General features: G+C 39.9%; 2 protein-coding genes across 2 annotated transcripts in view; one reads left to right on the top strand and one right to left on the bottom strand.

Annotated features, from left to right (window-relative positions):
• Positions 1-23,743, bottom strand: part of Mtrex (Mtr4 exosome RNA helicase) — a 78,532-nt gene extending 54,789 nt beyond the window's left edge. The window contains exons 1-7 of the mRNA XM_028884460.2: positions 23,405-23,743; positions 10,739-10,876; positions 9,472-9,538; positions 7,912-7,974; positions 6,932-7,044; positions 2,775-2,949; positions 1,461-1,551 (exon numbers count right to left, since the gene is read on the bottom strand). Coding sequence (XP_028740293.1) covers positions 1,461-1,551; positions 2,775-2,949; positions 6,932-7,044; positions 7,912-7,974; positions 9,472-9,538; positions 10,739-10,876; positions 23,405-23,538 — 781 coding nt within the window. The 5' untranslated portion in view covers positions 23,539-23,743. The remainder of the gene's footprint in view (positions 1-1,460; positions 1,552-2,774; positions 2,950-6,931; positions 7,045-7,911; positions 7,975-9,471; positions 9,539-10,738; positions 10,877-23,404) is intronic.
• A 138-nt stretch (positions 23,744-23,881) lies between these two features.
• Dhx29 (DExH-box helicase 29) overlaps positions 23,882-25,365 on the top strand; it is a 45,193-nt gene continuing 43,709 nt past the window's right edge. Inside the window, 1 exon segment of the mRNA XM_037209437.1 lies at positions 23,882-24,157. Coding sequence (XP_037065332.1) covers positions 23,977-24,157 — 181 coding nt within the window. The 5' untranslated portion in view covers positions 23,882-23,976.

Raw genomic sequence — 25,365 nt, 5'->3', positions numbered from 1 at the left:
ATACATATACACACACACACACACAAGCAGTTTGAAACCTGTGGGTCTCGACACCAGGGAGAAACATTAACAGATATTTAAATTACAATTTCTAACAGTAGGAAAATTAGTTATGAAGTAGCAATGAAATAATTTTTGGTTGGGGGTCACCACAACACGAGGAACAATGTTAAAGGGTCTCAGCATTAGGAAGGTTGAGAAACACAGATATAGACTAATTCAGTTCTTTAAAATAAAAAATCTGACTTCAGGTGTGTACATATTAAACGTTAGCTTTTAAATGTCAGATTTTCTGGTATACCCCAATCTACAACTACATTTATTTTTTTTTTTTTTTTTTTTTTTTTTTTTTTTTCGAGATAGGGTTTCTCTGTGTAGCTTTGCGCCTTTCCTGGAGCTCACTTGGTAGCCCAGGCTGGCCTCGAACTCACAGAGATCCGCCTGGCTCTGCCTCCCAAGTGCTGGGATTAAAGGCGTGCGCCACCAACGCCCGGCTCTACATTTATTTTTTTAACTGTGGTAGGGTAACAGCCTGAGGAAAAATATATTTATAGCAGTTTCATCTTACTTATTTATTTCATACCTACCTTCTTTTTTTTTACAGATATGGAGTCACAGGTTTATAAAACTAAATTAACTTAAAAATTACCAATGTTATCTTTGTAAACCACAAGTTTTATAAATTCTTTCCCATTAAATAATTACTGAGAATTGGGCGGTGGTGGTGCAGCACTCGGGAGGCAGAGGCAGGTGGATCTCTGTGAGTTCGAGGCCAGCCTGGTCTACAAAGAGAGTTCCAGGACAGCCAGAGCTACACAGAGAAACTGTCTCAAAAAACCAAAAAAATAAAAAATTAAAAAATTAAATAGTTACTGAGCTTCTTATGTGAGGGAGGAAAGCAAGGTCTTGCTATGTAGCCTAGACTCACTGATCTCATTTCTTCCTACCTCTGCCTCCCCCATCCTCCTGTCTCAGCCTCCCAAGTGCTGGTATTATAGGCATGCGCCGGGTCTGGCTTGGTGAGTACTATAAAAGCAAACTACTGCCGGGCGGTGGTGGCGTACGCCTTTAATCCCAGCACTCAGGAGGCAGAGCCAGGCGGATCTCTGTGAGTTCCAGGCCAGCCTGGGCTACCAAATGAGTTCCAGGAAAGGCGAAAAGCTACACAGAGAAACCCTGTCTCGAAAAACCCAAAAAAAAGCAAACTACTTTTTAATTCCATTTGCTTTACTTGAATGTGTGTAATTTTACCCAATGAACATTACTACTTAAAGAACTAAACTTTAATTAAGTCCTACTGGGAATATCTTACCATGTTGTCCACAATTTGATTATGTAGTAGTATACTAGAATTCTAGGCACATGAAAATTGAAACTAAGCCCAACAATTCGTATTCACAATCATTAATGGCATTTGTGAGGGGAATGCATGGCATATATCTCAACACGGAAAAGTATACCTGAATCTCTCATGTAATGAATTTCATCAAATATGACCCAAGCAACTTCTCGCATTACTTCAGAACCTCTATACAGCATGCTTCTCAAAATCTACAAGAGGGAAGACAGATTTAGCAGGACTTTAACATAACATCCAATAATTAGACAAATACTGTTTGTTACCAACAAGGAATTTTTGATAACTTTGTTATGTGGAAATATTAAATATTATAAAGCTAAGTATCTTTGACTTCTCAATACATATAATCAGGTATCCACAAAGATACTATTATTATCATACCTACTCTTTTGTTTATTTGGAATATGAAGGCAACTTCCTCTGTATAACATCTTCCCAGGAGCCACACTTTAGGACATGAGAGGTACTTACTTAACTTTTGTCCAAGACACTGGATCCCTAAAGTATTTATGTTTCTGCCTCACAATGTGGATACACTGTAATAATCATTGCCTTTAGTTGCAAGAGTTAAAGAAAATCTCCAGGTGAAAGTTTTTAGAATGGATAAAAACTTATATTGAACTCCAAAAAGAAAAGTGAGCTACCCTTTTACATACTCTCCAAACTGGAAGCTAATTTATACTACTGTAAATGAAAATGAAATGATACTATGAAAGTATGTATCAAAGTCCTAATAAGGGAGCTGGTGAGATGGTTCAGTGGGATCTAAGTTCAGTGCCCCAAAATCAACACATAAAGGCGAAGGTAGAAAACTGACTCCCCGACGTTCTTCTCTGACCTTCCTTCACACATGCACTATGTATGGCACATGTGCCCACACACACACCATGCACAGAAATACATATACACACGATTTTTTAAGTACCAACTACAGTAAGAGATAATCATGCCCAAATCATGTTATACTCAAAACTTAACAGTGATTAGAAAAAGTTAAGTATAATAGTGAGTATATATTTTTAAGTTGATTATTTACCTGCTTATTGTAATAAATACCCAGGCACAAAAGTAAAAAACAAAACAAAACATGAAGCAGAGTCACTACGTGTATGAAACAATGTATTCAAATTCTTGAAACTCTATATAATGTAAAGAAACCAACTAAATATTTCAAGTCATAGTAATAAGTATTAAAAATACTTTTAAAGGTATGTTTTATCAGAAGTAATAAATATTAATTTAGAGATATGTTTAATGCTGCTAGGGCACTTTACAATTATTATGCCCTTTTCAAACAATTCTATTCACAAATAATTATTACATTTTATCTGAAAAAAAGCAGGCTATCCAGTGTTGGATTGACATACAGACTAAACTCCAAAGGAAAGGTTAGGTGAGGCACAACATAAATCACCTCTGTAGTCATAACAAGACAAGATGCTGTAGGATTAATAGTAACATCTCCAGTCATCAGACCAACATCTTGAAACTCTTCATACATTTCACGGTATTTCTGGTTACTGAGAGCCTTGATTGGGCTGGTAAATATTACACGCTGTTTTTCTCTTAAAGCCAATGCAATAGCATACCTAAAAATACAGAAACAGGTAAGACTTCAAGTTTGGAGAGCATTCATTTATAATCTATTTACTATAAATAAATTATTACACTATAATCATGATTTATCTGAAAGGAAGAAGTCTAACTGAGCAAGGACTTTTTAACTCACAGTCACTTGGAGTTAAAACTATAATTGGCTTATCAGTGGATACCCTATTTCTTGCTAGAAAAGCCTTTGGTTCTACTGACAGGCATCCAAAAGTCCATTATTTTTGTCCATCTATTTATACATACACAGACTACAAATAATAAGAAACCCACAGAAAGGGGAGTGGATTTTTATTCTACAGTTTCATGAGTGAGTTCATCAATATGTACTCTTTTTCTTAATGTAATATTTAACAATTCTTTTTTTACTTATTGTAGGTTCTATTTATCAAGTTCTTTCCTAGGTATTAATGGAATTCAATATGATGGTATTGTTTGTTTGCTTTTAAAAGAAAGCTCAGTTTAGTATTTAACTACAGGCCATGAAATTAAGATTTAAGAGGAAACACTGGCAGAGACTTTTTAAATAGTTCCTGCACAAAGTATGCTTATCATACCAGCCATCCTCTGAATTATAAAATTAAGTATTGTTCAAACATGATCAAATAGTAACAGTGAAAGACATATATGGAAAAGCAAACATAGAGATGTTGCATTATCTAAAATACTGACCTTTTAGCAACAACAATAACAAGGAATAGGAAACAGAAAAGTGTACTCTGTACTTAGGGAAAAGTATACATAAGGAATTGAATGTTTGGCTCCAAAGGTTGGATTTGGCAGAAGAACATCTCAAAAGCAGCCACAGAGACAGCAACTTTTAAAACTATGTCCCTTAAAACACAGGGAACTATGTTCTAAGAATTAAAAACAAACAAGACAATAATTCCACAAATAGGCAATCTCAATATGGAAATGTAAACTATTAACAATATAAGCAAATGAAAACTGAGGTGGTTAGGGATGTAGCTCAATAGTAGAGCACGTGCCTAGCAAACACAAAGTCCTGGGTTTGGTCCCAGAACACTGGAAACAAACAAACAAACAAACAAACAGAAAATCTACAAATTAAAAACCAGAAAAACAACAACAAAACAGTTGGAGAGATGGCTCCAGGGTCAGGAGCACTTATTGTTATTACAGAGAACCTGGAGAGATGGCTCCAGGGTCAGGAGCACTGATTGTTATTACAGAGAACATGGTTCAAATCCTAGCAACTACATGATAATTCACAACCCAGTTTCAAGGGATCTGATGCCCTCTTCCAACTTCCATGGGCACAGGCAAAACACAAAATAAATAGAAAATAAAAGTAGAAGGAATAGGTGGCACAAGCCTTTAATCCCAGCATTCAGGAGGCAAAAGAAGGTGCATCCTCAACTAGGATAGTTGGAGGCTATCTTGTCTTCAGAGAAAGTTCCAGGACAGCTAGGACTACACAGAGAAACTCTATCTTCAGAAAAAAACCAGAAACAAACAAACAAACAAGAAAACAAAACAAACAACAAAAACCTAGGGAAAAATAGAAACAAACATTCTATGAAACAATTCTTGGGCCTAAATGGAAATTTCAAAATGACGAAGACATGAAACAAAAACAAAAAATCCTTTAATAGCTAAAATTGTCTGATTCTAGGACTATGACCAGCACCAAAAAAATAAAAATAAATTAATTAAACTTCCATCAAAAAGTTCAAAACCACCACTACAATATCTAAAACAGTCATTTGATAAAATTAATGGAAAATCCAACAATTCAAGAAACAAAAGACTAGTAAAATCTGAAGACATTAGAAATTTAACAGAACACAGAGCATGAGCCAACACCGTGGTCTAGTTTAAGAACCAGACTCCTCAATGGGACTCGGGAACAGATGAAAACAAACCCAACAAGGAATGCAAAACATGGAAGAATATAAAAAACAAAGTGTAGCATAAAGAAATTGTTAAGAGAGCTGGAGAGACGGCTCAATGGTTAAGAGCTCTTGATGTTCTTCCAGAGGACTCAAGTTCAATTCTCAGCCTCTATGTGGTGATTTACAACCACCTGTAACTCCAGTTCCAAAGGATCCAACATCTGCTTCTGTCATCTATAAGCAAGCACATATGCACACACGCACATGCACACACACACGGCATACATATACAGAGAGACACACAAACACATATGTAAAATAAAACAAACCATTTAAACAATGATAAAGATAAAGTCTTCAAGGCAGCCAAAGAGAAGCAATGCATCACATCCAGAAGAAAGTAAGGATCAGAGTGATTTCTTGTCAAAAATTATGCAGACCAAAATGAAGACTTAAAAAATTAACAGAGAGGAAATGTGTGAAAAAATGAACAAGCAATATTTTTTACAATGTTAAAGCAGTTTCTTATCAGGAGACTTGTACTGAAATAAAAACTTCAAGAATTTCTCCATTGTGGGAGCCTGTTTTCAGGTTCCTTGTGGCTTTACCCAGCAGGTCTGCATGGAGAGGATGATCAGGACCACGGGCCTGAGTGCAGGTGTCTGACATGGTCTGCACTTGGCTATGTTGGGGGGGGCGGGGAGGACTTTTGCTCCACCCCTTGGCGGCTCTATAAAAACCCTGGGGCAGAGACAGTTGGGGCCGTTGGAATAGGTTCCAGGCCCTCTCCAGGCTATCCTGTTTTTTCTGTTTATCTCCATAATCCAAATCCTTCTATCTAATATTTCCTGCTAATATCACTCAAGAAAACTCTGGGGAACTGTGGAGTTGATTGGCAAACGCCCCACACTTCATGAAGAAAGAAATGGTATCAGTAGGAAAATCTGGATCAGCATCAACAAATAATAATGTCTTTTTATATAAAGACATGTCATTTAAAAAAGGAAAACATTTCACTAATAGTAAAAATAATCTGTGGAACTACATAAACTTTAAATGCCTCTTAAAAAAAAAGAAGGTCTCAAAACAACTACTTCATCTTCCTTAAGAAACAGGAGAAGAAAGTAAGTAAATGAAGTGAGTATATACCAACGAAATGGAAACAGAACAAAGAAAAAACAATGAGATCAAAAGCTGGATTTTGTCAGATCAAAATAACAGACACCCCCCCCACCCCCACAGCTAGATTAAGAAAAAAAATCAAATATCAGCCTGATACAAAAACAAAAAGGACATTAACAATAAATAAAAAACCAATGCGCCTCAGAAATGAAGATGTGAAATGTCTTAATAAAATTTTAACTCATGGGCTGGAGAGATGGCTCAGAGGTTAAGGGCACTGCTTGCTCTTCCAAAGGTCCTGAGTTCAATTCCCAGCAACCACATGGTGGCTCAAAACCATCTGTAATTAGATCTGGCGCCCTCTTCTGGCCTGCAGGCATATGTGCAGACAGAACACGGTATACATAATAAATAAATAAATCTTTAAAAAAAAAAAATTTTAACTCATTAATCCAACAATACAATTATACATCACGACCAAATGGAATTTATCTCAGGATGATTCACTGAACACCCAGAAACACATTTCATCACATTAGCAGGAAAAGGCAAAAAATCCATATACAAAAGAAAGCAAAGCAAAACTGCACATCATTTCAATACAAAAAGAAAAGGAACTTAAAAAAAGATTGTGTCTCTAAACTCAATCAGACACACTGACTGAGAAAGAGACTAACTGCAAAGTAGGAACAGGAGTCATGCTTGATAAAAAGATGTCTATGAAAAACCCTCAAGTAACATCATGCTTAACGATGATAAGCAAAATATTTTCCCAAACAATGGGAACAAAGGAAGAACGGCTCTTGACTACATCTATTAAAACAACGTACTAAAAATCTTCAATGCTTTAATGAAGGCAAGAAAAAGAAACTACAGGTTACCTAACAAGCAAAACCATCCTTATTTGCAGAATACAGACGGAAACTTTCAATGACTAAAATAATTAAGTGATTTGACTATTTCATTTGAAAACACTGATACTTACTCAGCACACACAGTTTTTCCCGCTGACGTATGAGCAGATACTAACACAGACTGATTATTATCGACACACTGAATGGCTTCTCTTTGGAAAGCATCAAGAATGAATGGGTATTCCTGTAAAAGCAAATTGACAAGACACATGAACATGCTAAGCTACTGAAGCACACTTAAAATCAAAACAACTGTCCTTCCAAAGCATTCTAAGATTGCTTTATGATTCAACTACCACTCAGCAGTGACAGGGAAGAGGACTACAGAACAGTTTTACAGACAGCACAAGCCTTTCTCACATAGTCTATTCGTATTCACACCTAAATCAGTAATAAAATATCATTGTATGTTTTGTGGTACTGTGCAACAACTTTCCATATACCGTAAATCTTCATAATTACATAAAATAGTCATATGTATGACTTCCTTTCCTAGATGAAAACCGAGTTTCTGAAAAAATGAAATATCCAGCATTATCTAACAGAGAAATAATTTCTTAAACTTTAAGAGTTCATGCTTGCTCATCTTTTAGAGAAAGTTCTTTGAAAACATTAGCCTATTTTAACCTTTAAAGACTTTTTTAAAAATCTAATGAAAGCAGTCTGAAGTGAGAGGCATACACGGGTAACCCCAGCACAGGTGAGGGAGGCTGCAGCAGAAAGACCAGGAGTCTGAGGCCCTTTTGGCAACCAGAAAAAACACACTGGACTGTGGTTACTTAGACGCTGCTGAACTGTTGAACCACCAGCAATACTTACATGAAAGGCTGGCAAATCTCTTAGATTCTTTAAGAAGGGTGATAAGCACCCTTTAAATGTTTTAAAACTCATCACACGAAGCCTGGTTTCTAGCATGGTTCTTTACTCAGTTATCATGGTATTTTATTGTAGGTTTCTTCAAAGGCACATACACGAGTAAATTTAAAAGTCACATTTGAAATGTTTTCTTTTTTAAGATCTCACAAAACTTCCTAAATACTCTTGTACAGACCTTTGCTGCCTTTCCAACTCGAGGTTTAAGTGGTATATACTCCTCATCTGCAGGAAGAGCTACCTGATATCAAAGTTTAAGGAGAAAGCAAGAAGTGACCGTTAAAATTCAATACTCCAAAACAAATGATGGTTTCAAGAATAGAAATGATCAACAAATGTTTCTTTTAAGTCTTACATGCTAGAAAATCAACTACAAGAACAAGGGGAAAAAAGGTTAGTTACAACGTCCAAAACATCCCCTCTATTAGTGATGGCATAATAGCAATGCAATCAGAACACGAACCATTATTTCCCTGAAGAAACTGCTTACTGTCTACGATAGTATCATGGCTATCATTATCTTCCCCATACCTAATGTACAAACACTAATGAGTGCTCAAAAAGAAAACCCTAAGACATACAAAATGGGAGATCATCAATAAAACAAAAGTACATGCAATAAAATGACAACCCTCATGTCCAGATCCCCAAGTGTGAGTATTAATACCAGAGTGCCTGCACTTCCAACTGTGTAAGGATCTAAGCACTCCGCATATAAATAATAATAAAATGACAACCCTTATGTCCAGATCCCCAAGTGTGAGTATTAATACCAGAGTGCCTGCACTTCCAACTGAACTGTCATTTATACCTGCTGGGAGAGGGAAAAACCAGTTTTCTCCAATGGAGTGACACTGGGAATATCAAATCATTCCAGGGCAGGCCTCATGTCTCATGTTTAAGAGTAGTAGGCCAACATATCCTGAACTCTAGTTTTTTGGATGCTTTTTTTGTTTATTTGTTTTTTTGAGATAGGGTTTCTCAGTGTAGCCCTGGCTGTCCTGAAACTCACTCACTAGACCAGACTGACCTTGAACTCAGAGATCCACCTGTCTCTACTTCCTGTCTCAGTACAGTGTGGTCAGTTCTCCTTCCACCTTGGGTCCAGGGATTGAACTGAGGTCACCTAGCTTGCACGGCAAGCTATTTTATCCACTGACCTTTCCTGAAAGTCCAGCTTGATATAAAATTTCATTGTAATAATAACAAAAGGCTTAGTGGAGTAAATTGAATATATTACACTATGTCCTATGTGCATACAGTCTCACTTCTAAATGGATACTATAAGCATCAGTGACCACCATCTAATGGCAATTTACTAGTCACTGGAGCATGACATGGAATAGTATGTGGACTGTAAAAACGGTGCTGATAACTTTAAGAATGTGAGAATAAACAAGTCCTAAACATTACTTTTGTGCTGGATAATTTCCCTATTTGTTTTTGGTTTTTTAAATATTGTCTTTACAGCTATCTCATGAAGGCAAACTTCATTGTTCTCAATTTACAGACTAAATAAATAATGTTCAAAGAGGTTAGAAAATTTGCCAAGATTATAGTTAGGAGAAATGCTGGGCTAGCATCTGAACCCAAGGCTTTGTCACAGAGCTATAGCTCTTCCCCATCTTACATGACTCACACAGAAATGACTTGATTCCAAAGCCTGCAACGCTAAACAGCCTGCCGATCATCCCACTGTCATTTGTAATGCTAACCTACTGTAGGCTGTTGTACTTACCTCATGCGTACAGCCTTCAACTGTTTCAACTGATTGAACCTTGACTCTGGGCATCAGGTCTGCCAAACTTAAAAAGTTATTAAAACGACATGAATTATTTTCAATAATTAAATAAGCCTCCTATCTGCACTGTTAAAAAAATGACACTACTCAATTATAACACTGTAAATTCAAAATATTTTAGTTATTATAAGTATTCAGAGATGTCATGTAACTTAAATGAGCTGAAAATTAAAAATGCTAAGATCATCTTTTGTATATACAATAGACTGCTACATAGATTACTTAACAAATATAAGCTTAGCTCTACTATTTTAGATAAAAACCTCTTCAAAGCACTGTCACTATCTCAAAATACAAAGCTGATTCAAAAAACATTACACAACAGAAGGTAAATAAATAATTTAGATGTTGCTATAATTTATAGAGATATTCTCATCAAAATCCTACACTATGCTGATCTAGGCTCTCTGAACTCTGAGAGGACAAAACTATAAAAAAAAAATTAAACTAGATGTATTTCTATATATACATTATTATGTATTATGTTTGTGATACATACTTTAAGACAATATGTTTTTGGTAAAAATTTAAAAGTTACAACAATAGATAACAAGGAATTAAAAATGCAATCACTATTATTTTGCAACCTATTATGCTAATGTGGACAAATGGCACCAACTCAAATTTTTCAGTGACACCTATATCACCATTTATAATAGATAATTTAGTAGTTATAACAGCCTAAACCGGCTGAAGAAAAACAAAATTGTAAACAGCATTATCACAGTGACAATCCAGTCAACCAAATATATTGGTATTAGGAGTAAAAGTTCCAGAAAAATTTTGAGAAATATAAATATCAGAAAACCTTTAGTCAGAGATGTCCATGGGTCTCCTTATCAAGAGAAGTAGTTCTGACCACCAAATCCATGGCACTACTTGCAGCAATGGAAGTCTATTCTCCTAATATTAGTGCATACTTATTCCTATCACTGGGTCAGTGTTACTCTATTATCATTTTCTACCAGTCATCCTGAGACATCTAAGTAAAGAAAACATCTTTTCTCCTCTTAAAAAAAGAAGTCTTTAGGGTTTTTCTCAAAATTGGATTCTAAAATATTAAAAGAAGAATCATTTCTGTCTTCTAATTCTCCATATTTAAATAGTTGCTATATATTTCCATGCTTATAAAATAACAAATTTTAAAAACGTCATGCATCTATCAAATTAAGAGTTACTAACTTTATGACTATAAAAATACTACCTTAAGTCTTCATTAATCGAGTCTTCTATCCTGGGCTTCTTGCCAAAAATCGGTTCATCTGTGCCTTCAACATCTGCATCTCTCTTGTTTTTCCCACCACTGGCTGATTCTGATTGTAATTTAGCATCTAGTCGTTTCCTGAAAAACAATTTAGGAGAGATTCTAAACCTTCCTAATGCTGTGACCCCCACAGTAAAATGATTTCATTGCTACTTCATGGCTGTAATTTTGCTGTTATGAATAGTAATGGTATCTCATATGTGACCTCCAAATGGGTTAGGGATTGAGAACTGCTGGTTTAGAATAAATTCCATAGTATCGTTCTAATTTTAAGGTAACACCATATTATTTAAAATACTATACATACTTAGCAAAGTCATTTTTTAAGTAAATGACCATCACAAATCAAAGCTGGCCAACTCTGAGAATAACTCTAACTTCATAACTAGTAAAGCTGAATATTATTCCTTATATATTTCATAATTTCTTGGAAGAGTTGCTTTAAAAAACTAAAATTCCGAGCGGTGGCAGCCGACAGGGATACTCAGACCCGGCAGCAGCCGGCAGAGACATTCAGGCCCAGCGGCAGCCCACAGAGGTAGACGGGCCCAGCGGCGGTCTGCTGAGGTAAACGGACCCGGCGGCAGCGGCCGACAGGGACATTCAGGCCCGGCGGCAGCTGGCAGAGACATTCAGGCCCAGCGGCGGCCCACAGGGGTAGACAGGCCCGGCGGCAGAGACAAACAGACGCAGGTAGGCCTGCGGCGGGGGCCCGTGGAGGTAGACGGGCCCAGCGGTGGCAGCCGACAGGGATACTCAGACCCGGCAGCAGCCGGCAGAGACATTCAGGCCCAGCGGCAGCCCACAGAGGTAGACGGGCCCAGCGGCGGCCTGCTGAGGTAAACGGACCCGGCAGCAGCAGCCGACAGGGACATTCAGGCCCGGCAGCAGCCGGCAGAAACATTCAGGCCCAGCGGCGGCCCACAGAGGTAGACAGGCCCGGCGGCAGAGACAAGCAGATGCAGGTAGGCCTGCGGCGGCGGCCTGTGGAGGTAGACGGCCCAGCAGCGGCCCGCTGAGGTAAACGGGCCCGGCGGCAGCGGCCGACAGGGACATTCAGACCCGGTGGCGGCCCCAGAGGCAGACAGACCCAGTGGCAGCTGACAGGGACATACAGGCCCGGCGGCGGACCGCAGAGGTAAACAGGTCCAGGGACGGAGACAAGCAGACGCAGTTTGGAACAGGGACGCCCCAACCCCAACATCTGGGAAGAAGCTATCTCGGTGGGTCAGAACCAGAACGAATCTGAACACTCCGTCTGAGGACAACCCAGGGCCCAGCTGCTGATCCTGTGAAACCCAACAACTTGGAGGTGTTGGTGAGACTACCCTGCTCAGCTGAAACCCATCTGGGAGAGGATTCAGATGCCTACAGTTTAAAGTCTGAGGAAACAAGATCAGCTGAGGAGTTGACAAATGAACAAAACGTGACCTGGGAACACAGAAGAAGGCGCTACCCAGACACCAAACCAGATCACCAGAATCATAAGTATATAATTCACCGATCGAAATCAGCTGCCCCGAAGAAATAGCCCAATAGCACCAATTTAACCAAGAACCACTACTAAACCAAGACTAAAAATTAGAACAAGAGAGGCACTCTCAGACACAGACACCACCTGCACCTCACAGAGGAAGAGATGAGTAGACGCCAGTGCAAAAATACAGGCAACAACATAAAGACCTATATGGCAACATCAGAACCTAGTGATTCTACACCTGCAAGACCTAAACATACCATGACAGAAGAAACAGAAGAAATCAACCCTAAAAATGACATTAAGAAGATGATAGAGGCCCTTAAAGAAGAAATAAAACATTCCTCAATGAGGAAATAAAAACTTTCCTTAAAGAGGAATTGAAAAACTACCTTAAAGAGGAAATAAAAACTTTCCTTAAAGAGGAAATAAAAAACTCCCTTAAAGAGGAAATAAAAACTTCCCTTAAAGAGGAAATGAAAAACTCCATTAAAGAGGAAATAAAAAACTCCCTTAAAGAAATGGAAGAAAAAACAAACAAAAAATGGGAAGAAATCAAGAAAGCCAAGAAAATGCAATTAAACAGATGAAAGAAACATTCCAAGATCTGAAAAATGAATTTGAGACAATAAAGAAACACATGCTGAGGGAATGCTGGAAATAGAAACCCTGACAAAACGAACAGGAACTACAGAAACAAGCATAACCAACCGATTGCAAGAAATGGAACAGAGAATCTCAGACACTGAAGACATGATAGAGAAAATAGATTCGTCAGTCAAAAGAAAACAATAAAGACAAAAAAGTCCTAACACAAAACGTCCAGGAAATTTGGGACACCATGAAAAGACCAAACCTAAGAATAATAGGGATAGAAGAAGGAGAAGAATACCAACTCAAAGGCACAGAAAATATATTCAACAAAAATCATAGAAGAAAACTTTCCTAACCTAAAGAAAGAAATACCTATGAAGATACAAGAAGCTTACAGAACACCGAATAGACTGGATCCAAAAAAAAAGTCCCCTCGCCACATAATAATCAAAACACTAAACACACAGAATAAAGAAAAAATATTAAGAGCCGCAAAGGAAAAGGACCAAGTAACATATAAAGGCAAACCCATCAGAATAACACCAGACTACTCAATAGAGACTATGAAAGCTAGAAGATCATGGACAAACCTCATGCAGACACTAAGAGACCACGGATGCCAACCCAGACTATTATACCCAGCAAAACTCTCAATCACCATAGGCGGAGTAAACAAAATATTCCAGGATAAAACCAGATTTAATCAATACCTGTCCACAAACCCAGCCTACAGAAAGCACTAGAAGGGAAAATTCAACCCAAAGAAGCTAAACACATCCATGAAAAATCAAGCAATAGATAATCCTACACCAACATACACCACAGAAGGACAACACAACACAACCAAAAAAATAACAGGAATTAACAATCACTGGTCATTAATATCCATCAATATCAATGGTCTCAACTCACCTATAAAAAGACACAGGCTAACAGAATGGATAAGAAAACAGGACCCATCCATATGCTGCATACAAGAAACACACCTTAACTCCAAAGACAGACACTACCTCCGAGTAAAGGGCTGGGAAAAGGTTTTCCAAGCAAATGGACCTAAGAAACAAGCTGGTGTAGCTATCCTAATATCTAATAAAATAGACTTCAAACTAAAATCAATCAAAAGAGACCAGGATGGACATTACATATTCATCACGGGAAAAATCCACCAAGATGAAGTCTCGATTCTAAACATTTATGCTCCAAATACAAAAGCACCCACATTCATAAAAGAAACACTACTAAAGTTTAAAACGCACATCAAACCCCACACATTAGTAGTGGGAGATTTAACACACCACTCTCACCAAAAGATAGATCTTCCAGACTGAAACTTAACAAAGAAATAAAGGACCTAACAGATGTTATGACTCAAATGGACCTAATAGATATCTACAGAATATTCCATCCTAACACAAAAGAATATACCTTCTTCTCAGCACCCCATGGAACCTTCTCAAAAATTGACCACATGCTTGGACACAAAACAAATCTCAACAGATACAAAAAAATTGGAATAACCTCCTGTATCTTATCAGACCACCATGCCTTAAAGTTAGAACTCAATAACAACAAAAATTATAGAAAACCACAAACTCATGGAAACTGAATAATGCCCACCTGAAACATCAATGGGTCAAGGAAGAAATAAAGACAGAAATTAAAGAGTTCCTAGAATTCAATGAAAATGAAAGTACAACATACCCAAACTTATGGGACACTATGAAAGCAGTGCTAAGAGGAAAATTCATAGCTCTAAATGCACACATAAAGAAGATGGAGCAATCCCATACCAATGAATTAACAGCACAACTGAAAGCTCTAGAACAAAAAGAAACAAACACACCCAGGAGAAATAGATGCCAGGAAATAATCAAATTGAGGGCTGAAATCAACGAAATAGAAAACAAGAGAACAATACAAAAAATCAATGAAACAAAGAGTTGGTTCTTTGAAAAAATCAACAAGATAGACAAACCACTAGCCAAATTAACCAAAAGGCAAAGAGAGAGCACCCAAATTCACAAAATCAGAAATGAAAAGGGAGACATAACAACAGACAATGAGGAAATCCAGAGAATCATCAGATCATACTTCAAAAACCTGTACTCCACAAAAATGGAAAACCAGGAAGAAATGGACAATTTTCTGGATAAATACCAAATACCAAAATTAAATCAAGACCAGATAAATCATTTAAATAGACCAATAACCCCTAAAGAAATAGAAACAGTCATCAAAAGTCTCCCAACCAAAAAAAGCCAGGACCAGATGGTTTCAGTGCAGAATTCTACCAGACTTTCAAAGAAGAAATAATACCAATCCTCTTCAAAGTGTTCCACACAATAGAAACAGAAGGAACACTACCAAACTCTTTTTATGAGGCTACAATTACCCTGATACCCAAACCACACAAAGATGCAACAAAGAAAGAGAACTACAGACCAATCTCCCTCATGAACATTGATGCAAAAATACTCAACAAAATATTGGCAAACCGAATCCAAGAATACATCAAAACAATCATCCATCACGACCAAGTAGGATTCATCCCAGGGATGCAAGGATGGTTCAACATACGGAAATCAGTCAATGTAATACACCATATAAACAAACTGAAAGAAAAAAACCACATGATCATCTCCCTAGATGCTGAAAAAGCCTTTGACAAAATCCAACACCCCTTCATGATAAAGGTCTTAGAAAGAATAGGAATACAAGGAACATTTCTAAACATAATAAAAGCAATTTATAGCAAGCCAAAAGCAAACATCAAATTAAATGGAGAGAAACTCAAAGCGATACCACTAAATTCAGGAACAAGACAAGGCTGTCCACTCTCCCCATATTTATTCAATATAGTACTAGAAGTGCTAGCTAGAGCAATAAGACAACAAAAGGAGATCAAAGGGATACAAATTGGCAAGGAAGAAGTCAAACTTTCACTATTTGCAGATGATATGATAGTATACATAAGTGACCCCAAAAACTCTACCAGGGAACTTCTACAGTTGATAAACTCCTTCAGTAAAGTGGCAGGATATAAGATCAACTCAAAAAAATCAGTAGCCCTCCTATACACAAATGATAAAAGGGCTGAGAAAGAAGTCAGAGAAACATCACCCTTTACAATAGCCACAAATAATATAAAATACCTTGGATAACACTAACTAAACAAGTTAAAGACCTTTTTGATAAGAACTTTAAATCTCTAAAGAAAGAAATTGAAGAAGATATCAGAAAATGGAAGGATCTCCCATGCTCATGGATAGGTAGGATTAACATAGTAAAAATGGCAATCTTACCAAAAGCAATCTACAGATTCAATGCAATCCCCATCAAAATCCCAACACAATTCTTCACAGACTTGGAAAGAAAAATACTCAACTTTATATGGAAAAACAAAAGACCCAGGATAACTAAAAGAATCCTATATGATAAAGCAACCCTTGGAGGCATCACCATCCCGGACCTCAAACTCTACTATAGAGCTATAGTAATAAAAACAGCTTGGTACTGGTATAAAAAACAGACATACGGACCAATGGAATCGAATTGAAGACCCTGACATTAATCCATGCACATATGAACACCTGGTTTTTGACAAAGGAGCCAAAACTATACAATGGAACAAAGAAAGTATCTTCAACAAATGGTGCTGGCATAACTGGATGTCAATATGTAAAAGATTACAAATAGATCCATATCTGTCACCATGCACAAAACTCAAGTCCAAGTGGATCAAAGACCTAAACATAAATCCAGTTACACTAAACTTAATAGAAAAGAAAATAGGAAGCACTCTTGAACGCATTGGCACTGGAGACCATTTCCTAAATAAAACACCGACAGCACAGACCCTGAGCACAACCATTAATAAATGGGACCTCTCAAAACTGAGAAGCTTTTGCAGGGCAAAAGACACAGTCAATAAGACAAAAAGACAGCCAACAGATTGGGAAAAGATCTTCACCAATCCCACATCTGACAGAGGATTGATCTCCACAATATATAAAGAACTCAAGAAACTAGACATCAAAGCACTGAACAGTCCAATTAAAAAATGGGCTAAAGAGCTAAACAGAGAATTCACAAAACAAGAACTACAAATGGCTGAAAGACATTTAAAGAAATGCTCAACATCCTTAATCATCAGAGAAATGCAAATCAAAACGACTCTGAGATACCACCTTACACCTGTTAGAATGGCTAAGATCAAAAACACCAATGACAACCAATGTTGGAGAGGATGTGGAGCAAAGGGAACACTCCTCCACTGTTGGTGGGAATGTAAACTTGTACAACCACTGTGGAAATCAGTATGGCGGTTTCTCAGAAAATTAGGAATCGAACTACCTCAAGACCCAGCCATACCACTCTTGGGCATATACCCAAAGAATGCTGATACATACCATAAAGATACATGCTCATCTATGTTCATAGCAGCACTATTTGTAATAGCCAGAACCTGGAAACAGCCTAGATGCCCATCAACGGAAGAATGGATGAAAAAAATGTGGTACATATACACAATGGAGTACTACTCAGCAGAGAAAAACAATGAAAGCATGAAATTTGCAGGCAAATGGATGGAACTAGAAAAAATCATCCTGAGTGAGGTAACCCAAACCCAGAAAGACAGTTATGGTATGTACTCACTCATTGGTGGATTCTAGATATAAAATGAACAATCAGACCACAACCATAGAACCATAAAGGCTATATATATATATAGCATGGAGGTCCCTAGGACGACTGTGGCATATAATAAATTTCAGTTTTACTCAATTATTGAAAAAAATAGCCAAATGAATAGAAACACATGAACTATGAACCAAAGGCTGAGGGGCTCCCAGCTGGATCAGGCCCTCTGAATAGGTGAGACAGTTGATTGGCTTGATCAGTTTGGGAGGCATCTAGGCAGTGGGACCAAGTCCTGTGCTCAATGCATGAATTGGCTGTTTGAAACCAGGAACTTATGCAGGGACACTTGGCTTAGTCTGGGAGGAAGGGACTGGACCTCCCTGGACTGAGTCTACCAAGTTGATCACAGTCCTCGGGGGAGGACTTGTCCTGGAGGAGGTGGGAATGGAGGGTGGGCTGGGGGTAAGGGGAGGGCGTGGGAGGGGGGAGAATAGGGGAACCCATGGCTGATATGTAGAACTGAATGGTATTGTAAAATAAAAAATATATATCACAAAAAAAAAAAAAAAAAAAAAAAAAAAAAAAGGCACACACCACTTAAAAAAAAAAAAAAAAAAAAAAAAAAAAAAAAAAAAAACTAAAATTCCCATTTTTAAAAATAAACATGAGGATTGTAAACCTTCAAAGCTTTCTCTAAGATTATGATACTATTTGGAAGTAAAAAATTAATGGTTGTATTTGAAGGTTAAAGTATTGACAAGAAAGAAGCCAGGCATGGTGGTATGCAGAAGAAATCACAGAACTCAGGGGGCTAAGGTAGGAAGATGTAAACTCAAGGGCAGCCTAGGCTGCAAAGTGAGACCCTGTTTCAAAAAGGCAAAAACAAACAAAAGAAAGCAAAAAAAAAAAAAAAAAAAAAATCCAAAGTGACACTAAATGGGGTTTTATAGCTTGAATATCTGTAATGAATCAATTTAATTTCTACCCAGATAGAAAAATCAACTCCATGAAAATTTTAGATTTAGCTGCCAAGGCCAAAATTAGATAAAATAGGGCTGGAGAGGTGACTCAACAATTAGAGCAGCCCTGGCTGCCCTTCCAGAGGACTCAGGTTCAAGTCCCAGCACCCACAGGACAGCAGCACACAACTCGGTAACTCGAGTCCCAGGGCATCCAGTGTTGCCTTCTGAGGCACCATGCAAGTAAGTGGCACAGACATACACAAAAGTTTTGAAAAATTAAATGAATAAGCAGTGAGACTTGGTGCTGCATGCAGGACTTCGATCCCAGTTCTCACAGGCAAATCTCTGTGAGTTCAAGGCCAGCCTGGTCTACAGAGTGAGTTTCAGGTCAGCCAGGGCTACGTAAAATGTCTCATATAAACCAAAAAATAACTATGTGGATAGATAGATGCTTCTATAAAATAAAATGAGAAATTTATCTTCTGCTGTTGTTACAGGACATAAAATTACTAAAATGTAGGTAATTAAAATTAAGAATTTAATGAAACACTATCATTAAAAGAGAAAGGGGGTAAGACAAAAACAGAAGAGAGATGAAACCATCAAACTGGAAAGGCATAGATCTAAAATAGTGGAGGACTGCAAATCTTCTTTATTTGTTTACTTATTCTGAGGTAGGGCACATGCTTGTGGAGGTCAGAGGACAATCTTCACAAGTCCTTTCTTTCCTCCCACCATGTGGAGTCCAAGGAATGGAACCCAGGACATCAAGTTCGGCAGCAAGAACACCTGTACCTGGTGAGCCAACTTGCTAGCCCCAAATGTATTTTCTTTTCCATTTTTTAAAAAAGCCTTGTAGCCAGGTGATGGTGGCGCACACCTTTAATCCCAGTACTTGGGAGGCAGAGGCAGGTGGGTCTCTGAGTTTGAGGCCAGCCTGGTCTACAGAGGGAGTTCCAGGACAGCCAGGGCTACACAAAAAAATCCTGTCTTGAAACACAAAAAAGAGACAAAGAAAGAGAAAAAAGTAAGAAAGTTGTTTTATTTTGTGTGTGTCTGACTTGAAGGCATGAATGGGCACCATATGCATGCCTGGTACCAAGGGAGGTTAGATTTATATAATTAATATTTACCCATACTAGGTATAAAACCTAAAATTTAAAAATATTGATTTTCCTAACTCACTTTGAAATGGCATAAGACTACTACATATTAACATAACTATGTGTATATGTTCTCATGTATCCATGCATGCATGCAGTGTATGTATGTATGTCTACAGAAGTTAGAGAGCAACAACCTGTGTTTTTTTTTTTTTTTTTTTTTTTTTTTGGTTTTTCGAGACAGGGTTTCTCTGTGTAGCTTTGCGCCTTTCCTGGAACTCACTTGGTAGCCCAGGCTGGCCTCGAACTCACAGAGATCCGCCTGGCTCTGCCTCCCGAGTGCTGGGATTAAAGGCGTGCGCCACCACCGCCCGGCAACAACCTGTGTTTTACTCAAATCATCTCCCACCTTATTTTTTCAAGCCTCTGACTGAAACTGAACTTGATTCAGCTAGACTGACTGGCCAGCAAGCCACAGAGATCCTCTTGTCTCCACCTCCCCAGTGTGGGGTTACACACATGCACTGCTGTCTGCCTTTTCACATGAATTCTAAAGATTTGAACTCGGCTCCTCATGGTAACATGGCAAGCAATTTTCCAACTAAGCCATTTCCTTATCCTCCCTTTTTCCTTTTCTTGAGACTGGTCCCACATTGCAGCCTCAAGCTTATGGTAATCTTCCTGCCTCAAGTGTCAAGTGCTGAGATTATAGGTATGAGATACTCATTATTCTTATGTTTAAACTATCACACTTCAAATAAGACTATTATGTAGCCGGGCGGTGGCGGCACACGCCTTTAATCCGAGCACTCAGGAGGAAGAGGCTGGGGCCAGCCTGGTCTACAGAGTTCCAGACAGCCAGGGTTACACAGAGAAACCCTGTCTCAACAAAATGTTATATAATTATGAAGAATGACTTAGAGAAAAAAATGACATTTATATTGAAGTTGTTTAAAATATGGTATTAATTATATCAGATGTATATAAATTTTATTTTTCTAAAGAAAGATTCCCTAAGCAATTTGTACTGAAAAACCTAAAAGTAATAAATCAAATAAATAGCATGAGCACCTTATGCACTAAATAACATTTGCCATTACAAGAAACTAAAGACATTTAGCCTTACCACCATCTTCCTTGAAACTTCTGCGCCATGAGAGCGCAGTGGAGGAAGAAACACATGGGCAGGTTGAAGCACAAGAAAAGATGAGGCAGAGGTCTAAGTAAACCAGCTTGTGCACCCATGAGGTCTGAAGAGCAGAGGTAGGGGATGCTGAGGGCTGGGAGAGGGGTACAAGTTGCTGGACTGTGCAATACTGTCGGTATATGCCTCAATGGACCTGGAACATCACCATCTGCTTGCAGAGACCACCTGAGAGACCTGATTGCCTTCATTACATCCAAAACAGTCCCGCTGGCCCTCTGCCCTGCACCTTTGGCATTCTGGATTAGTTCTGTTCTCGTTTGTGGCCAAGTGTAAATTGTGTACAATAAACCATCTTTCTCACTGACTCAACTGAAGAATCAAAACAAAACAAAACAAAAAACCAAGAAACTTCATAAAGACTGGAGATACAGCTTATTCCAGCTCTAGGGCAATGAGTCTGGATACCCTTACACTAGAAAGCATATGAGGTACAAAGACTGATGAAGTCTCTTTAAAAACTCACACAGTGGGGCTGGAGAGATAGTTCAGCCCTTAAAAGCACTTGTTGCTTTTGTAGAGGACCCAGGTTTGATTCCTTAGCACCAACATTGGTAACTCTAGTTCTGGGGGGGTCCAACAGGTACACATATATGCACATACATGCATACATACATATAACACATTCATACACATAATGTAAATACATCTTAAGAATAAAAATAAATTCGTAAGAGCTAGCTTGAAGCGCTCTCACTGGTTTAACGACTGTAAGTTCAAAGAGCAGGATAATGGACACAGTGCTGAGCTGTGAAAGCACCTGACACACAAGCCTGAAGACCCGAGTTTCATACCCCTCTCCCCTCTTCTTTTAAAAAGCCAGATGCAGTGATTTACACCTGTAATCCCAGCACTCCTACAGTGAAGACAGAAGGCAGAGACAAGACAAGTGGCCAGAAGCTCACCTCTACAGTGCTTCGGCTGAAACAAGAGAGTCTTGCCTCAAAACAAGGTGGGTGGAAAGCTGCCTTCTGACCTGCACAAGAACACTGGGGCACACAAGTACCCAACACACACACACACACACACACACACACACACACACACACACACACACACACACACCTCATTTCACTAATACTGATAAGCAGCCAGGTGTGGGGATGAACGCCTTTAATTCCAATAGGTATGGGCTACATAGTGAAAACCCTGCCTCTGAAAAACAAAAACAAAACTGATACACAACCAAGCATTAAGCTTGCCTTTTCTTTATGAACTGTATTTCAAGGTAAAAATGAACAGCTGATGAAAGTTCTAGTATGATTTTTGGTTGTTGTAGTAAAACACTGACCAAAACCAACTTGGAGAGGAAATGGTTTATTTCAGCTTTCGTGTTTGCAATCCATCCAAGAAAGCCAAAGTAGGAACTTGGAGGGACCAAAGCAGAGACCCGAGAGAAATGCTGCTCACTGGCTGGTTCAATTCCCTTTCTTAAAAGGCTCAGGCCCACCTGCCCAGGGAAGGTACCACCCACAGTGAACTGGGCCCTGCCACATAAAATAGCAATTAAGAAAATGCTCCAAAGACTTGTCCCCCAGGTCAATCTGGTGAAGGCAATTCCTCAGGTTAACAACTGCAACTAACTTTGACAATAAAGAGGAAATTTTTTAAAAAATCTTATTTGTGTGGTATTTGCACATCGTAAAGACCAGAGGACTTCCAGCATCCCACATAATTCCCTCGTAACAGGGTTTCTCACTGAAATAACTCTGAGGCTAGGTTGGCAATGAGACAGCCCTGGCCTCTTGGTCGGTGCCCCACAGTGCTGGGGTTACAGGTGCTCACACATCCATGCGCAACTTTTTATGTGAGCCCTGGGGACTCGAAATTAGGTCCTTATTCTTGCACAGAAAGCACTCTTATCCATTGGCCATCTCCTCAGCCTCAAGAAATGTTTTTTTTTTTTTTTTTTTTTTTTTTTTTTTAAATATAGGTCCGGGTAAGAGATGCAAAAAGAAATAAACTGGTCTGAGTGTAGTGGGGTACACCAGCAATTTCAGCACTAGGGAAACGGAAATAAAAGAAGAGCGAGTTCCGGGCCTGCCTAACTTACAACAGCGAGACCTTGAATCTGATTTTTTATTTTTATTTTTTTAAACCTACACCTCGGGAGATGAACTCTCTTCCTCGTGTAAAGCTATTTTTGCCTTCGCGGTTTATACACTCTCCCTTACACGTTTCAACCTTGGCTCAACTAGTTCTTAACGGTTTAAAGACTAGGTGGGAGGTGTTGTGCAGGTGACACACAGGACGCTCCCCCTTCAGCCCCCCCAAACCAAGCTTACCTAGCCTGCGATGTGAGGGTTACAGTCAGCAAGCGTGGCCTAAGGGAAGCGCAGGGGGCGGGAACTCACGCTGGGACACGATCTGCGGACACGCGCGATCGGACACGGCCTGCGGACACGCGCGATCGGACACGATCTGCGGGCACGCGCGATCGCCCAGACTGTATTTTCCCCCCTCTCACAACGTTTTCTTCCTGCCTACAACTCTTCTCTCCGACTCCTTCACCTCCCGGCTCCACTCAACGAACACCCACGTTCTGAGCTCCGCGCCGGGCTCGGGTTTCCTTCCACGGGCACCCAGCACAGGGAAACACACACACAGCTCGGAAGCCCCCCTTACCCCGCCTTGTCTGTGGGCCCTGGCGGCCCCTTCCACTTCTCTTTCTCCTTGTCTTTGTCCTTCTTGGCGCCTGCTGCGGTGGCCGAATCATCCTCGAAGACGCTGAAGAGCTCGTCCCCGAAGGCGTCCGCCATCTTCCGGAGCCCTGGAGTCCGAATCTCCCTCCTACCCAGCAGGCCTCGCGAATCGCACCCACAGTGACGCCGAATAGAGACTCTACGGCGGCCCGCAGGGGTCGAAACGAGCGCGTCTCCAGGCCCGCGCGACTTTCCCCCTGTTCGTCTGGGTTCGGGCCCCTGTCCTTTCTCTTCGACCACTGCGAGGTGGGCAGATCAGTGATTACTAACCTAACGGCAAGTGACGCTCGGCACCAGGCATGCCGCTGCTTCCCGGGAGCCAAGAGGCGGAGCCTGGCAAAACGGACCAATGGAGCCGGAGCCCCAGCCGAGGAGCCCGGATGGAGGAGGCTGGGTGGAGGCGTGGGAGCCGGCTAACGTGAGGAGCTCTCCGGCTTCTGTTGTGTGGCCGCCGCGATCTGGGTCTGGAAGCACACTCTTCCTGCAGCTGGAAACATGGGCGGCAAAAACAAGAAACACAAGGCGCCGGGAGCCGCGGCGGTGCGGGCTGCCGTGTCTGCTTCCAGAGCCAGAAGTGCCGAGGCCGGAGCTGTTGGGGAAGCCCAGAGCAAGAAGCCCGTGGCCAGGCCGGCGCCCGCCGGACCCCCCGGCGCCCGGGAGCCCCGAGTCAAGCAAGGTACGCCCTGGTCCAGTGCCCAGCCTTATGCCCTCACACCTTGCCCCGTGTCCAGCAAAGAATAGTCAGAGCCGTGCTGATGAGATAGATCCCCACTCGTTTGTCGTCCACGCGCGAGCTTGCAAGCTGTCGGTGGAGTGGCCTTGTAGATCGGTCTAAGTCAGGGAGGGCCTTTGGCCATGAAAGTGGCCAGAGTAACTCCGCTACAGCATGGCACCGGCTTTCTGGCTCTCGTTTTCTCCTTCTCAGAACCGAGTAATGGCATCTACTGTTGTTGGGCAGGAGGAATCCGTCCTGAGCTGTCAAAACAGCCACTCTGCTAATGCGGAGAGGAGTAAGCAGTATACAGTGAAGTCCTTCTGTCCTGATGCCAGCGCTGTTTTCTGGCTGTTCTTCATTCTTGCCTTCTTCAGCATCTATGCAGTGCCCTTGTATGTTCTAGAAAAGTCAGTATTTCCTAAGAATAGCAGCACTTTATACGTTGAACATTGGGCTAACTTACTGTAAAATCCCCGTGGTTCTTCCGGCAGACTTGCGTTTTTGCTTACCCTGCAGATTGCTTTGATGACTTGAAGGTGACTAGTACCTGCCACTATTTCGGCTAGTTTCAAAAACATCAAACTTACATACTGTTTTGTTCTGTTTACTTTGCTTGCGTGTAGTTCTTTTTGTGTTTCCCCAACCAAAACTTGCAAGCATATGTGTTTATATATACACAGATACTTATATATAAACTGGTGGTAATAAGACTGACAAAATAGACACATCACCTCTAGGGCAGCTTGGGAATCTAATTTGCTAATCACACAAACAAACGTATTGGTTTATAGTTGCTAAGCTCCGCAGAGAAACGCCTGGGAAGAAAGCTTAACAGTGTATTCCTGGTTTTCCAATGAGGAATAATGAAAAAGTGGCAGTCGAGCCGAAATTAGAGGCTGTCTAGAAGTTAACTTTGCAAAGCTTGGTAGAACATTCCAAAGATCTTGAGTTAGAAAGAGAGTGCTTTGAGCTCTTGAGGAATTCAAAGAATAAGCATTGTGGACAGGGAAATAGATGGGACAGGAGAAATAGGCTAGTACCACACTTACATCTAGAGAGTAGTCCTTTGTAACTGCAAATTATTATTAGGTTTGTGGTTTCAGATATGATGCATTTCCCCGAGTATTCTATAGCAGTCACAAGCTGCAGGCCAAGGTCTTTTTCTTTCC

Source organism: Peromyscus leucopus, chromosome 11 (genome assembly GCF_004664715.2).
Source record: "Peromyscus leucopus breed LL Stock chromosome 11, UCI_PerLeu_2.1, whole genome shotgun sequence".
NCBI classification, from domain to species: Eukaryota; Metazoa; Chordata; class Mammalia; order Rodentia; family Cricetidae; genus Peromyscus; species Peromyscus leucopus.
Note: the sequence above shows the minus strand (reverse complement) of the source record. Positions and strands in the feature narration are given on the sequence as shown.